The following is a 12,556-nucleotide window of genomic DNA, read 5'->3' on the forward strand; positions in this document are numbered from 1 at the left end:
CTCTGAATCCCGACCGGCCAGCCGCTGACTGATACTGAATTTCAGTCATTTACGGACGGAGGGTCGCGCTGCTCTGATCTCCAGTCCGGAACTGGAGTCGGCCCTCCGGTGGGCAGCTGGCCACGAGTGATGACCCGACGGTCACGCTGCGGTCGGACTACCGCCGACAGATCCGGCAAAAACGGCCGGCGGTGCGAGCACTGCCCTCGATGGCAGATGGCTGGTGTCGTGCGGAGCGGCGTCCTCCAGCCGAGAAAATCGAACCCGGGCGGGACTGCGGCCTGTGACCTTTCCACGTCGGCGCCGCCCGGCCGCCAGCCCCAGCCCATCCTGTCGGCCGGCGCCGGCTGGAGGTGGTAGCTCCGCGCCTCGGCCGGTGGGAGCGGCGGTAAAGGACGTGAAATACGACCCAGTGTCCGGCGACGGACGGGTTCGGTGACGTCTCTGGTGACTGAGCAGTGAGCACTGAAAGAATGGCTGACGCCATGAGCATCGCCAAGTGCCCGCGCAAGCACGGGGACACAATCTGGCGGCGGTCGCCGCTTTCCCGAATAAGGTGGCGACACACGCCACCCTCTGGGGAGATTGGTGATGACGCATGCCTCTACCGGGAGCCAGATAGCGGCACACGGCACTCTGCAGAGCGAGGTAGAGGCGCCAGGGACTTCGGAGCGGAATGAGGGCCGGGAAAGGATCGCAAACATTACCGAGAATACGACCCCTGCTGGAGGAAAACGGGGCGGTTTTTCATTTCAAATGGCACCCAACGGCCATAACCGTAATGTGTGCTGTATTGGGTGACGTCGTATTGCATACGTAACCCATTTGGAATGTTGACCGAACCTTGCGTGTGGGATATACCGCGCTTGATAAGCGAATGTGCCGTATATCCTTTCGCTAGAGACGATGACTAGCACGACAGCTAACAGCACATAAAGATGCTCTGAAAATGTATGAGGCATGATCGATTAATGATGTTTTGAAATCACCTGATTTTAATGTCGCCTCAAAATTACAACTCAGATCTTAAAAACGATATTATAGGTTCGGTAAAATATATTCGGTACAAGGTCTTCTTTGGAATTCGGACTTAAAGTATATTGATGACTGATGTATTACATCATGTTTAGTTTAGTTTCTCTCCGCAAGGACATGGGGAAGATGAAGGGCCCTCCGCAAGGACAAGCGCAAAACAGGAGCATTCCATGTGTGCGACGACGATCTTAGACCAAAGACAGAGGTGTCTGTAGACCGCTGACAACTAGGGAAGGGAAGAAAACACTACAACTGCTTGTGGTAGTAGTAAGAAACTCCGAGAAGTTAGAGGCCGCTGGGATCGTTAAATAGATAACAGCAGCCGTCAAACATTGGACGGCGCTCGGCGGTGACCTGCCGGACACATACGCCACAGCAGGCAACACAGCCGCACTGCCGCTGACCTGATCTCCTCTATCTCTGTCTCAGCTTTCACGGGATCCTCCACGCGGTAATACACTACAGCGTCCACCGAAACCGTCACTAGGTCCATCGATAGAATCTGAAAGGCAGCCGCTCGGCGTCATGGAAAAACCGCGTCAAAAGTAGTTTCCAACACGGTAAGGTAAGGCAGCAGGTCCGTCATAGTCCCTCCGTCACGGTCAGACAGGGCAGCAGGTACCGCCTGACACAGTATTATCCATCACGGTTAGATCAGGTCCGTCACAGTCCTCCATAGCCTACACGGTCAAATCAAATAACAGATATCGTTAGCAGAATCACTTCCCGACACGATAAGATGGAAAACAATTAAAGCAGGTAGGTAACGAATCTATCGTTTTCCTCGCACAGCCAAATAGGCAGGTGCTTTATTGAATAGCGATGTTCAGACTATTAGACAAAATGTGAATGCTTTGTGATGATCGGATTTTGGTAGAAGTGGGATACCTGTCTTTTATCAGAATGAGATTTAACATTTGTTTATGCTAAGACCGACTGTTGTAGCTGGCTGGTGAGTGGACAATGAACATTTAATGATTAATCATTATTCATTAGTGAATAAAAATCGCATTTCTATATTAAAACGAGATTAGCGGAGACCGATAGCCATTAATGAGCGCTGTCTGCGCTGGCCGGTTAGGTATGTGTTATCGGCGGGCTTCGGCGGTTGCTGAGCAGCAGGTTCCTGCGCCGTCCGCAGCCCAGTCAGTGGGAGGCCGGCCGGCCGGGCCCGTTCAGCTACCGAGGGTACACCGTAGGCAGGCGCCGGGCCGGGCCGGGCGGGCGGGCGTAGCCACGCTAAGAAGCCGGGCACGAGTCAGGCATACGCGCACACTCGCACAGGCACGCACACACTCCGGGCCAGCACCTGTAGTCCTCGATGTTATTCTCAGCCATCACCGGATCGCTGACCTTGTAATACACTACAGCGTCAACGCTGACCGTCACAGAGTCGCGCGTCAGCACCTGCAAGGGGAGGACTCGCCGGCGTGAGACTGCGAACGTCAGGGGTCGTGTAGTAAGGATGATAATGGCGATGGCTAGAAGTCAATGATCACCTTGGAAATTTTCCGATCTCGTGTTTGGGTCGAGGCTGTCCTGCCTTCAAGTCGGTACCTAAAGGGCAGACAAATACAGATATAACCAGATCGGAAACTTTCCAAAGAACGTAAGAACAGATATAAACACCAAACGATATCGTCGCAAATGGCAGCACTGTATCTCACGGGTTTACAATGGTATCTTCTTGTTTGTACGTAATGGTATGTATCTTCTAGACATATTTCTGACTCGAGTAGTCCCCTTAGAGGGATTCTTTTACTTCAACGGGGACATTCTCCTATACGTATCTTGCCGGCTAGAAATCCCGAGCACCTGCTACATAGCACAGCAACAGCTCAACCCGGTAGCAAAGTAACACCCGCTCAATTGTCATCATCTGGTCATTTGTGAATTGGACCAGCCTGCGTCGAAGTGCCATATAGAGCCCATCATTGACCATGAGGGTCTGGGCTGCACTATTCATCGATCGTAGGGACGGCATGGCGCCTGGCAGGTCTACTTCTCTAGGAACACGCAATGTTTAAATTGTCCGACTTACAAGTTAGGTAAAGTCCATGGGTCTGCGACTTAGGCCAAAACTCGAATCTCCTCCCGCCGTGCCTGGGTCCATTAAGACAGCTTCTCTCGACTTTAATTACAATATCATCCAAATTCGGTGAATGATAATCATCGTAATTACAAGTGACAAGCTACTGAACAATTTAACTTATCTCAAAACTCACGACACGCCATTCACAAGCCAAATAAGCTGCATGTGACGTAGACGGCCGAATACGAGCACTGGCTTTTACGTTCCAGCCTATTCTTGATTCTTATCTACCGTGCCATGGGTCCCGAGCTCCCAGGCCGTCTGCATTGGTGATACACGGTGAGAGTGTAGACTGTGCGGCAGGCCGGCCGCGGAGGGGTGACAGCCCAGCAGTCTGGCAGTCGGCGCCGATATAAAACAGCCGGCTGGCTCATGGGCACAGCACACTACATAGGCCGGTAATCAGGACACGGAATAACAAGGCTGGCAGGCCCGGACAAAGTCCAGCCGTACACAGCGTATCCAGCCATTCCGGAATGGCACAGTGGCTGGGATGGAATGATATGACCAGCCGACCCGGAATGGCGCATTGCGGGTCAGCCCGGAATAGCACTGCGTCCCGCCTAGAATGACAAAGCTAACCGACCCGTAATGGCACGATAGACCAATCCTGGAATGGCACTGAGGCCATCCCGGAATGGCACTGCAGCCGGCCTGGAATGGCACCGGAGGCAATCCGGAATGGCACGGCCGGCCAGTCCGGAATGGCGCTGCAGCCGGGCCGAGCACGGCTCCCCGGGGTCAGGAGCCGGCCGGCCAGCGCAGGCGTCTGACGGATGGAGGTCTGCTGCCGTATCGTCGGACGGAGCACCGCGCCGTGTCAGCCCGCCGACCTGAGCGGCCCGGCCGCGCCGCCGCCGGCCAAATATTGATGGTAACTGTCCGAGATACCTGCCCGCATGCAGCCAGTCCGATTCCGGGCTGGAGCGGTTTAGGAGCAGGCAGGTTTAGGCCGGGCCGGCCGGTTCGTTCTGGGTTCGAAATAAAAAACTGTCATCTCATTACATCGCATGTCAGCTGATTTCTTCTTTGCCTCATAAATATTACTGTACCCGAAACAACGCAGCTTGTAGGCAAAATCCAAAGCTGGGTACCTAAGCATCACAAAATAAGCATCTTATCAGAAATAGTGAATTCAAGGAATTGCAATTTTAGCCTCAAACATTTTAGAAAAGAAAATATAACCGAAGGTTGGTCTTTGATAGTTAAAAACATTTTGCGCTAGAATTGTGCTTTTCTATTGAAAAACAAACCTAAAGTATATACGAAAAATACCTATGCGCATATACGAAGGATAATCTACATATAGCGATGGATAGTTTTTGCATCTAAGTTTCATTCCCTAACAGAGCTGTGGCGTTGGTTTACGGTTCATCTGACGTCTGTCATTTGATACGAATGAGCCCATCAGCGCAGGACAAGTTAGGATGGCCGTCATCCGTAACTGGCGCCGGGGCTCTGCGGGCTGAGGGAGGGGTCGCTATCAGACCGCCGCGTGGCGCTGACTGAGGCGTGGTCGTTTGTCCCCGGAATTCAGCTATTGTTAACCACCACTGGCTTCCCAACTGGAGGTGGCTGGAATGGAGGGTTAGCGGCGGATGAGGTGGTCTAGTCAGTCAGTGGGTACTGAAGTGGGACGATCAGTGACTGCTGGACACTAGACAGGCAGCCTGTAGCGGCAGCTGAACCATGGGTGGTCAGTGGCGAGCAGAGTGGTTGGTCACATGGTCACTTAGTGCGGCGTTCCAATGGCCATTAGCTGCTTCGCCAAAGCGCGGTCGGTGGGAATTAAAGTGGGTAATGGGTATAGCTAGTGGCGGCTGTGCACTGGGCGGTCAGTGGCGGTTGTACTGGGAATGAGTACGGGTTATGACCAGTGGCAGCTTGGTGAACTGGCCACACTGGTCAGCCAGGCGGCCATAGACTGTTTCGCCGTGGGGACTGAACCCGGTAGCAAGTGGTGACTAAATTGGACCTCCTACCGTCCACTACATCTAATTCGCCCTCAGTGCCACTACATTAGCCGTGGAGCGCATTCCGCCGCAACAGGGCGCAGTCTATCAGCCTGATGGAATCCGTCGGCCCGGCACTCGGCGTAACGCGCCGCACGTCAGACGTGGTGTGGCGCAGTTCTGCAGTGGTCTACATTCTAAAGATATATATATGTATTTAGTTCGCCGTTTGTTATCAGCAGTTGAACATTCTACACGATGTTTTATGGTTCTCGTAGGTACTCACGTTGAGCAAACGTACAACGAGTTATCGAGTAATTTCGACCAGCCTGCCGTTTAACATCCCTATGCTCTGTCTACAATACATAACTAAGCACTCATAGAGAGGGGAAATAAATCCCGTTCACAGGAATGTCAACCTAAGGTCACTCCCTGAGCCGTGACCCCGTTCCACCTATACAATGGCTGACCTCGGCCATTGTGTGACCCGGGGCTCCCGGAATCGGAGCCGGCCCAATCTGCTAATGGTCGGACGGTTATCCGAGCAGCTGGCACCGCTCGACACGCGTGTGCCAGGGGCAGGGCTTTCAGGGGCGACAGGATGTTTTATCCAACTCATGCTAAAGTAAATTCCTGTATGCTTCCAGTTTATTGGCGTACAAGAAAGGCTGAATTGGCCCTCAATAAATGGAATGATAAATGCTTCGAGCAGAAATTTAGTATTGTTTAATAAGCTCTGGCAACACAACAGTTTTTCAAGAAAGCCATAAAATGGCTGAAACCCCTTCAGCTGGGCACATTATTGTGAAAATATCATAAAAAAACAAAGATACCGAGCTGAAGGTCACTCGGTGCATTGAGGAAAGTCTGATTGGTAAGTGGGTGAGCCGGGATGAAGTCTCGCTAGTGCCAGTTTGACATAATTAATCCAATTTTGTCAGCTACCGAGGCGGGAGAAAATTCATCCATTGATTTTTACTTGCGCTAGCGAACTTCGAAATTGTATTCCCGAGCGCCGCGAGTAGCCCGGCAAGTCGAGCCGTGTGTTCCGCAATGCAGTTCTGTGTTGCGGCACAGTCTACCTCCCAGTACGCCCCGGCGCTGAGGATTCGCCTGCGCGCGGGCATGACGCTCAGACATCCACAAACATGCGCTCGATGGAAGACGTTTGGCATTTCCCTTCCCAGTTCACCTTCCCTTCCTTTTCCGATTTAATCATGGCTTAAAATGAATTATTTGCAGTTGAATACTAAGGAAAGTCTCCTGGTACAAGTCACAACAAATAGCACCGTTCCCGTTCGTCTCATGGTCGACGTCGATCCGACACTGTCACAGATTAAAATTACCTACAGACTCAAACCCATGATGTCTCACACGCGGGGCATGTAAGTAACGTCGTTCAGCTCACCTCCTGTGGCGGCACGTCGAACGAGACGGTGCGCAGGTCCACCTTGCGGTACGTGTCTATGCACGGCACCACGAAAAAGATGCCCGGTCCCTTGGCCCCGCCCTGCAGCAGGCGGCCTAGACGGAAGATCACAGCTCGCTCGTACTCCTGGACCACCTGAAATCCGGCAGAGGGAAGTGTAGCTGGGTTACAGGTCGGACACATAAACAATGCGTCCTACTTAAGGTGTGTCAGTATTCATCTGACAGCGCCAGCGGAGCTGCGGACGACGCTGGGTGCTTAGGGAGAATCGTGCCAATACTGCTGTATGAACGGTGGAAGAAATAGAAACTCCACTTTAACTATCATTGCATGATGTTTCAAGCTTTGATCGCACTTTGATCGCAACAGTTATCCGAAACAATTGCATTACATCTGTCAAAGCAAAGGGTTATCCCCAGGTCTATCCTCGTCCTCAAACAGCTTCGACAACAATTAACCCTCGCCGGCCGAGGGGGGGGGGGGCGGGTGCCGCCCACCCCCCCCCATAGGGTTTTTTCGCGATAGCTCCAAACACGCTAGCGATAGAGAGCTGAAACCTGGCATACCTGACCTTTGATCCAAGCCGAATATTTTGACACCAACCGCATTTTTGGGTCAGGTCAGGTGACTGACCTATGACGTCATAAGTGAACCTCTGCACGGTCTTCAGATGTCGCAACTTCGCAACGCCCTCACTGCCAGAGGAGATGTCACAGGGAAATGAAACTTGCAGGATCTAGTATCCATTATGAGTCCCACAACTTGTATATCTCGGATTTTTCCTAAAGGTCATATGAGGTCAGGTCATTTTCGTGACCTCACCATTATAAGTCAATGGGGAAAAATGAAAACTGCCATTCTGGCGCCGGGAACGATCTCCAACTATCTCAAGCACACAGAATCGTGATTTGATGCACTCCTTGCAAGGTTAGATGCGTCACTTTTGCGATGTTGACCTTTCGTGACGTCATTTATGACGTCATCAAGGTCATATTAGTTTTTCGTCAATAACTCTTGATCAAATTGAGCTAGCGAGTCGGGAAAGCCACCAATGGACTCAGGAAGGCCTGCCGAATCGAATGATATGCGACATGACCTCTTTCTACCAACTTCGTGACCTGGGGGTGCTGACCTGACCTTGACCTGAGGTCAACACCTCAAGTTGACCTGACCCGGACAAAAAGTATATCATTCGACGCGCCTGAGCGAGGCGAACACGATGCTGCCAAATTCGGCGCTCTGCGGCCGTTTTTGCGAAGCTATTCACCAAAAACTGAACCGTACCTTGGGGCACTTGACCTGACCTCAGAGGTCACCGGTTGACCTAGGACCTTAAAATCGGGTACTAATCTCTGCGCCTCGTAACGGCGCACACGCTCCTTTTTTCCGCGACGCGCTAGCTCCACCAGGGGCGAAACGGCGAAGGGGGGTCGTACCCGCCCACCCTCGGCCGGCGCGTATGTAGAAAACCAATAGGTCCGGCGAGGGTTAACGAAACTCCAACAACGAGCGAGCTTCATTTTAAGTAATCTTTTGAAGTCACGTCTGACAAACTAGCAACATAGGTATGAAAATTGAAATGATAAAGTGTTATGGTATACTGCTTACATTTGTGTCTAAGACCTAGGCACTTGATCCTATATTTTTAATATGTTAAAATCACCTGTTAAAAACGTCTATCAGAGTTTCACTCACCTTGATACACATGCAGAGCGAGAACGGCAGTGTGCACAGGATGAGCAGATACGACACCAGGGTCAGCAGGATGGCACAGCATCCCGGCCCCTCCGGATCGGCTGCGGACAGAGACAGAGGTCAGCAGGTCAGTAGAGGTCAGCAGGATGGTGCAGCATCCCGGCCCCTCCGGATCGGCTGCGGACAGAGACAGAGGTCAGCTGGTCAGTAGGATGGCACAGCTTCCCGGCCCCTCCGGATCGGCTGCGGACAGAGACAGAGGTCAGCAGGTCAGCAGGATGGAGCAGCATCCCGGCCCCTCCGGATCGGCTGCGGACAGAGACAGAGGTCAGCAGGTACAACACCAGGGTCAGCAGGATGGCACAGCATCCCGGCCCCTCCGGATCGGCTGCGGACAGAGACAGAGGTCAGCAGGTACGACACCAGGGTCAGCAGGATGGCACAGCATCCCGGCGCCTCCGGATCGGCTGCGGACAGAAACAGAGGTCAGCAGGTCAGCAGGATGGCGCAGCATCCCGGCCCCTCCGGATCGGCTGCGGACAGAGACAGAGGTCAGCAGGTACGACACCAGGGTCAGCAGGATGGCACAGCATCCCGGCGCCTCCGGATCGGCTGCGGACAGAAACAGAGGTCAGCAGGTCAGCAGGATGGCGCAGCATCCCGGCTCCTCCGGATCGGCTGCGGACAGAGACAGAGGTCAGCAGGTACGACACCAGGGTCAGCAGGATGGCACAGCATCCCGGCCCCTCCGGATCGGCTACGGACAGAGATAGAGGTCAGCAGGTCAGTAGAGGTCAGCAGGATGGCACAGCATCCCGGCGCCTCCGGATCGGCTGCGGGCAGAGACAGAGGTCAGACAGACGCAGTGGGTGGGATATCAGAAGGCGAGGTTAGACGCAGTGGAGGCGGAGCATAACGTCGCTAGGTCAGTCATAACGTGACGATGCTAGACAATATACACACTAGCTTGTTTATACAATATTTAATTTCATAAATATCCGAGACGTTTTCTTAGATTATAGCAGTACTGTCGTCCAACATGGTAATAAGCAATACTTTATTTCAGCTTTCACAACCTTCCGTTTAGTCTACATTTCTAAGAAATGTTATTGCTAACTATACCGTAATTATTAGACAGGCGTAAGTGCAACTTTTCATATATTTGCGTTTCTTCTCGATATTGACTCTTTTAGCTCGGTAACCCACCTTGCCAATTTTGCACATTAACGCTTAGAGAGTCTCTCAGAGGGTCCCTGGTGGTCGGGGACCGGCTACAAGCGAGGGATTATGCTCGGATTAATGGGATGCCACCGCCGCTGGGTCGTGTGATCCCTGGACCAGCGTCCGGTGGCGCTGCCGGCCGGCGGCCGCCGCCCTTTGAACGCGTCCTCCATGGAATTCCTGGCGGTCGACGGACCCCTCCCCGCCCCCTCCCCCGTCTGTCGCGAGGACCGGATCAAGGGGTGGTCTATAGCGTCATCAAAGGGTGACTCAAGAACTGACAGACCGAGACGGCCGCGGCGATGTAATTGAACGGTGCAATTAATGCGCGCCAGTCAAACTGCAGATCGTGCGACATCCTAATGCGACCGCTTAGCGACGCCGAGTCACATTCAGTTATGTAGCCATGCTAGAGCGGCCTTGACTACATCGAATGCACAGGGCAAGCGTGATGACAGAGTGAAAATAAAACAAAACACGGTAGGCACTGGATTGCTGAACCTTTATCTTACGATGCTTCAATTTAACAATTAAACAACACATAAAACATTTACATAGGTATTGCGAATGGCTTCTAGAAATAGAAATTAAGCGCTTTAACTGTTGAATGTAATGAGCAATTAGCTTAATGGGAAATGGGAATTAAAAGCTGAGTCAGTGTCTGAGCTGAGTTCAGTGTCCCTTAAGAAACTGCAGGCAGTGGTACCTATGGCATGTCTTGAGGCCAGAAGTTTTAGGTGATGTCACTTGTTTATTACTTGGTTTGGTTCCAGACTTATTAGAACACTGATTAGACAACGTGGATCAATGAGTTGGTGGATGCACAGTCCGGCACTCGGCACTTGGCACAATCCCATCCATTTTCAGCGTTCACTACTCGGTATACTCACGGAATAGAATATTGAGCTCCATGTACTTGCTGCTACGCCGCTGCGTCGAGTACTCCATAAATACACCAATGGACACACCGCCACCACGGTACCACGAACTCCACAGGCCCGAGGGTAGCACTTCTTATCACAGATGTCATCTCACTGCATGAGTCACGGTTCCCTCACATCAATATCGTCAGCAAACTTCTGTCATACACGATAGTCGATTTGGTTTCAGACCGCAGGAATAGGGGAGTTATTTTGAAATTGAGCTCCACCATGGCTGCCAACATCTGACATTCGCCCGGAATGCCAATGGGGCAGCAGCGACCATCGGCGCCTGATTATTCCCAGCCCCTCCCCTCCCCATCATCCACCGTCCCAACCTTCGGTCGACCCTCCCCTTCGCAGTTTCGGCTCAGGCTTTTGTCAAGGCGCAAAAAAGTTACCAATGGCGATTGCGGCAAGGTGCGAGATGATCGCTCTAAAACTCCATCTGATTTATAGTTCAATTTTACAAATGTGCCTATCATGGTAAAATATTCACACGTGAGGCTGTCCGAACACAGGATTAAATAAGATCGTAACCTTCCGCGGCGGCCTCGGCCGACCATCATATGTTGGTCGGACAGCCGCGCCGGCCACAGGAACGGGTCTCGGCGGACTGCGGTACGGGCGGGCGGGTCCCACCGATATTACACCGCCAGGACAAAGTGCCCACAGAAATAGGGACGGCCCGGTATTGGTCGGGCGAGCTGGCAGACAAGGCGAGCTGCGGTCTGACCAGAATGTCCGGTCGGTGTGTTCGAACGGTCGGACCAACTGGTCACCGGGAGGCGATAATAGCCTTTTCACGACGGCCATCTGGTACACATTTGGTGCACATCTGGTACAGATTAGGTGCAGATCTGGTCAAATCAGGTTCAGTGTGTCTCTTAGCAGCTATCAGCTAGGGATGCCCTAATTGCTTATATGCCTGCTTTGTCATATTATCAGAGAGCATCATCGATTAAAACACTGAAATAAATTCAAAAAATGAAGATATTTGCTGTAAAAGAAATTAGGTGCAGATTTGGTCAAATCAGGTGCACTCGCCGGATAGCCCGTCGTGAAAACGGCTAATGGCTTAGCGATGTCCGTCTGTTCGGTCCGCCCGTCTGTCCGTTTGTCTGCTCGTCTGTCTGTGCGTCTGTCCGTTTGTCTGCTCGTCTGTCTGTGCGTCTGTCTGTCTGTCTGTCTGTCTATCTGTCCGTCTGCCTGTCTGTCCGTCTGTCCGTCTGTCCGTCTGTCCGTCCGTCCGTCCGTCCGTCTACCTGTCTGTCCGTCTGTCCGTCGGCCTCTCTGTCCATCTGTCCGTCTGTCTGTCCGTCTGTCCGTCCTTCCGTCTGTCTGTCTGTCTGTCCGCCTGTCTGTCTGCTGCTAAGCACCATTGGCTGAGTTTCTGCTGCGCGGTCACAGGTGCCGGCCGCGGGCGTTCACGGCCCGTCGTTTCCAGTATCAGGTGATCTGCCCGCCACATTAGCCCACAGTCGCCACCATTGTGTTCCCGGAGCTGGCACTCGAGCGGAACAGACTCCAGCTGACGCTCCCTCTCTCTTCCCGCCTCCCGCCGCTTCGGCCAATGGACATGCCAAGATGAGCCGACAAAAACGATCGCGGTCTGTATGTCTGTCTGCCTGTATGTGCATTTGTCCGTCTGTGTGCCTTTACAGCCGGCCAACGCATTAGTGTTCTCAGCTTTTTGGAGAGGAAGCAAACGAGAAGGGATGAGGGATAAGGGGCCCAACGGAAGACTACGTATAATAGCTGCCGAGGAGCAGGGCAGCGGATTGTGTGAGAATACCCAGTCGGGCTGATTGCTCCCCAATTCCCATAGACATCTGTAGGGCACATGTTAATGATAGCTCGTTTTTGCTGTTTGATCTCACGGCTGGATCGGGTCAAGTACGGAGTGACATGTCGGGCGCACTCTAGACGGATGTGACAACGGACAACTGACAACTGACAGTTGTGACAGTGACAGCACCTGACAGCACACGGCCAGCGTCCGCTGTCGGCGCGCGGCTCGAGACAGGACAGGGACCAGATACGGCCTCACGACAGCGTGCCAAGACGAATGGCATCGGCAGCGTCTCAACACGTTATAGATAAGAGCTTACAGGGCCAGAAGAGACACGACGACAGTCCGAAAGGCTGCTTTTGATGGGCGGTTGAAGCAAATGTATAGGGAAAAATAAAAAAGATTTAGATACGATTGTAC

At 52.6% G+C, this 12,556-nt stretch overlaps 1 protein-coding gene across 3 annotated transcripts in view; it reads right to left on the reverse strand.

The window, feature by feature from the left end:
• Positions 1-12,556, reverse strand: part of LOC122382443 (mechanosensory protein 2-like) — a 36,879-nt gene that overhangs the window by 7,485 nt on the left and 16,838 nt on the right. Inside the window, exons 2-4 of one of the 3 annotated variants that reach the window (XM_043367755.1) lie at positions 8,204-8,304; positions 6,488-6,643; positions 1,440-1,537 (exon numbers count right to left, since the gene is read on the reverse strand). In XM_043367755.1, coding sequence (XP_043223690.1) covers positions 1,440-1,537; positions 6,488-6,643; positions 8,204-8,304 — 355 coding nt within the window. Of the gene's footprint in view, positions 1-1,439; positions 1,538-2,344; positions 2,443-6,487; positions 6,644-8,203; positions 8,305-12,556 lie in introns of all 3 variants that reach the window. The other 2 variants (XM_043367754.1, XM_043367756.1) reach the window with 2 other exon arrangements.

This window comes from Amphibalanus amphitrite, unplaced genomic scaffold, assembly GCF_019059575.1.
Source record: "Amphibalanus amphitrite isolate SeventyFive unplaced genomic scaffold, NRLGWU_Aamphi_draft 000139F_arrow, whole genome shotgun sequence".
Taxonomy (NCBI): Eukaryota; Metazoa; Arthropoda; class Thecostraca; order Balanomorpha; family Balanidae; genus Amphibalanus; species Amphibalanus amphitrite.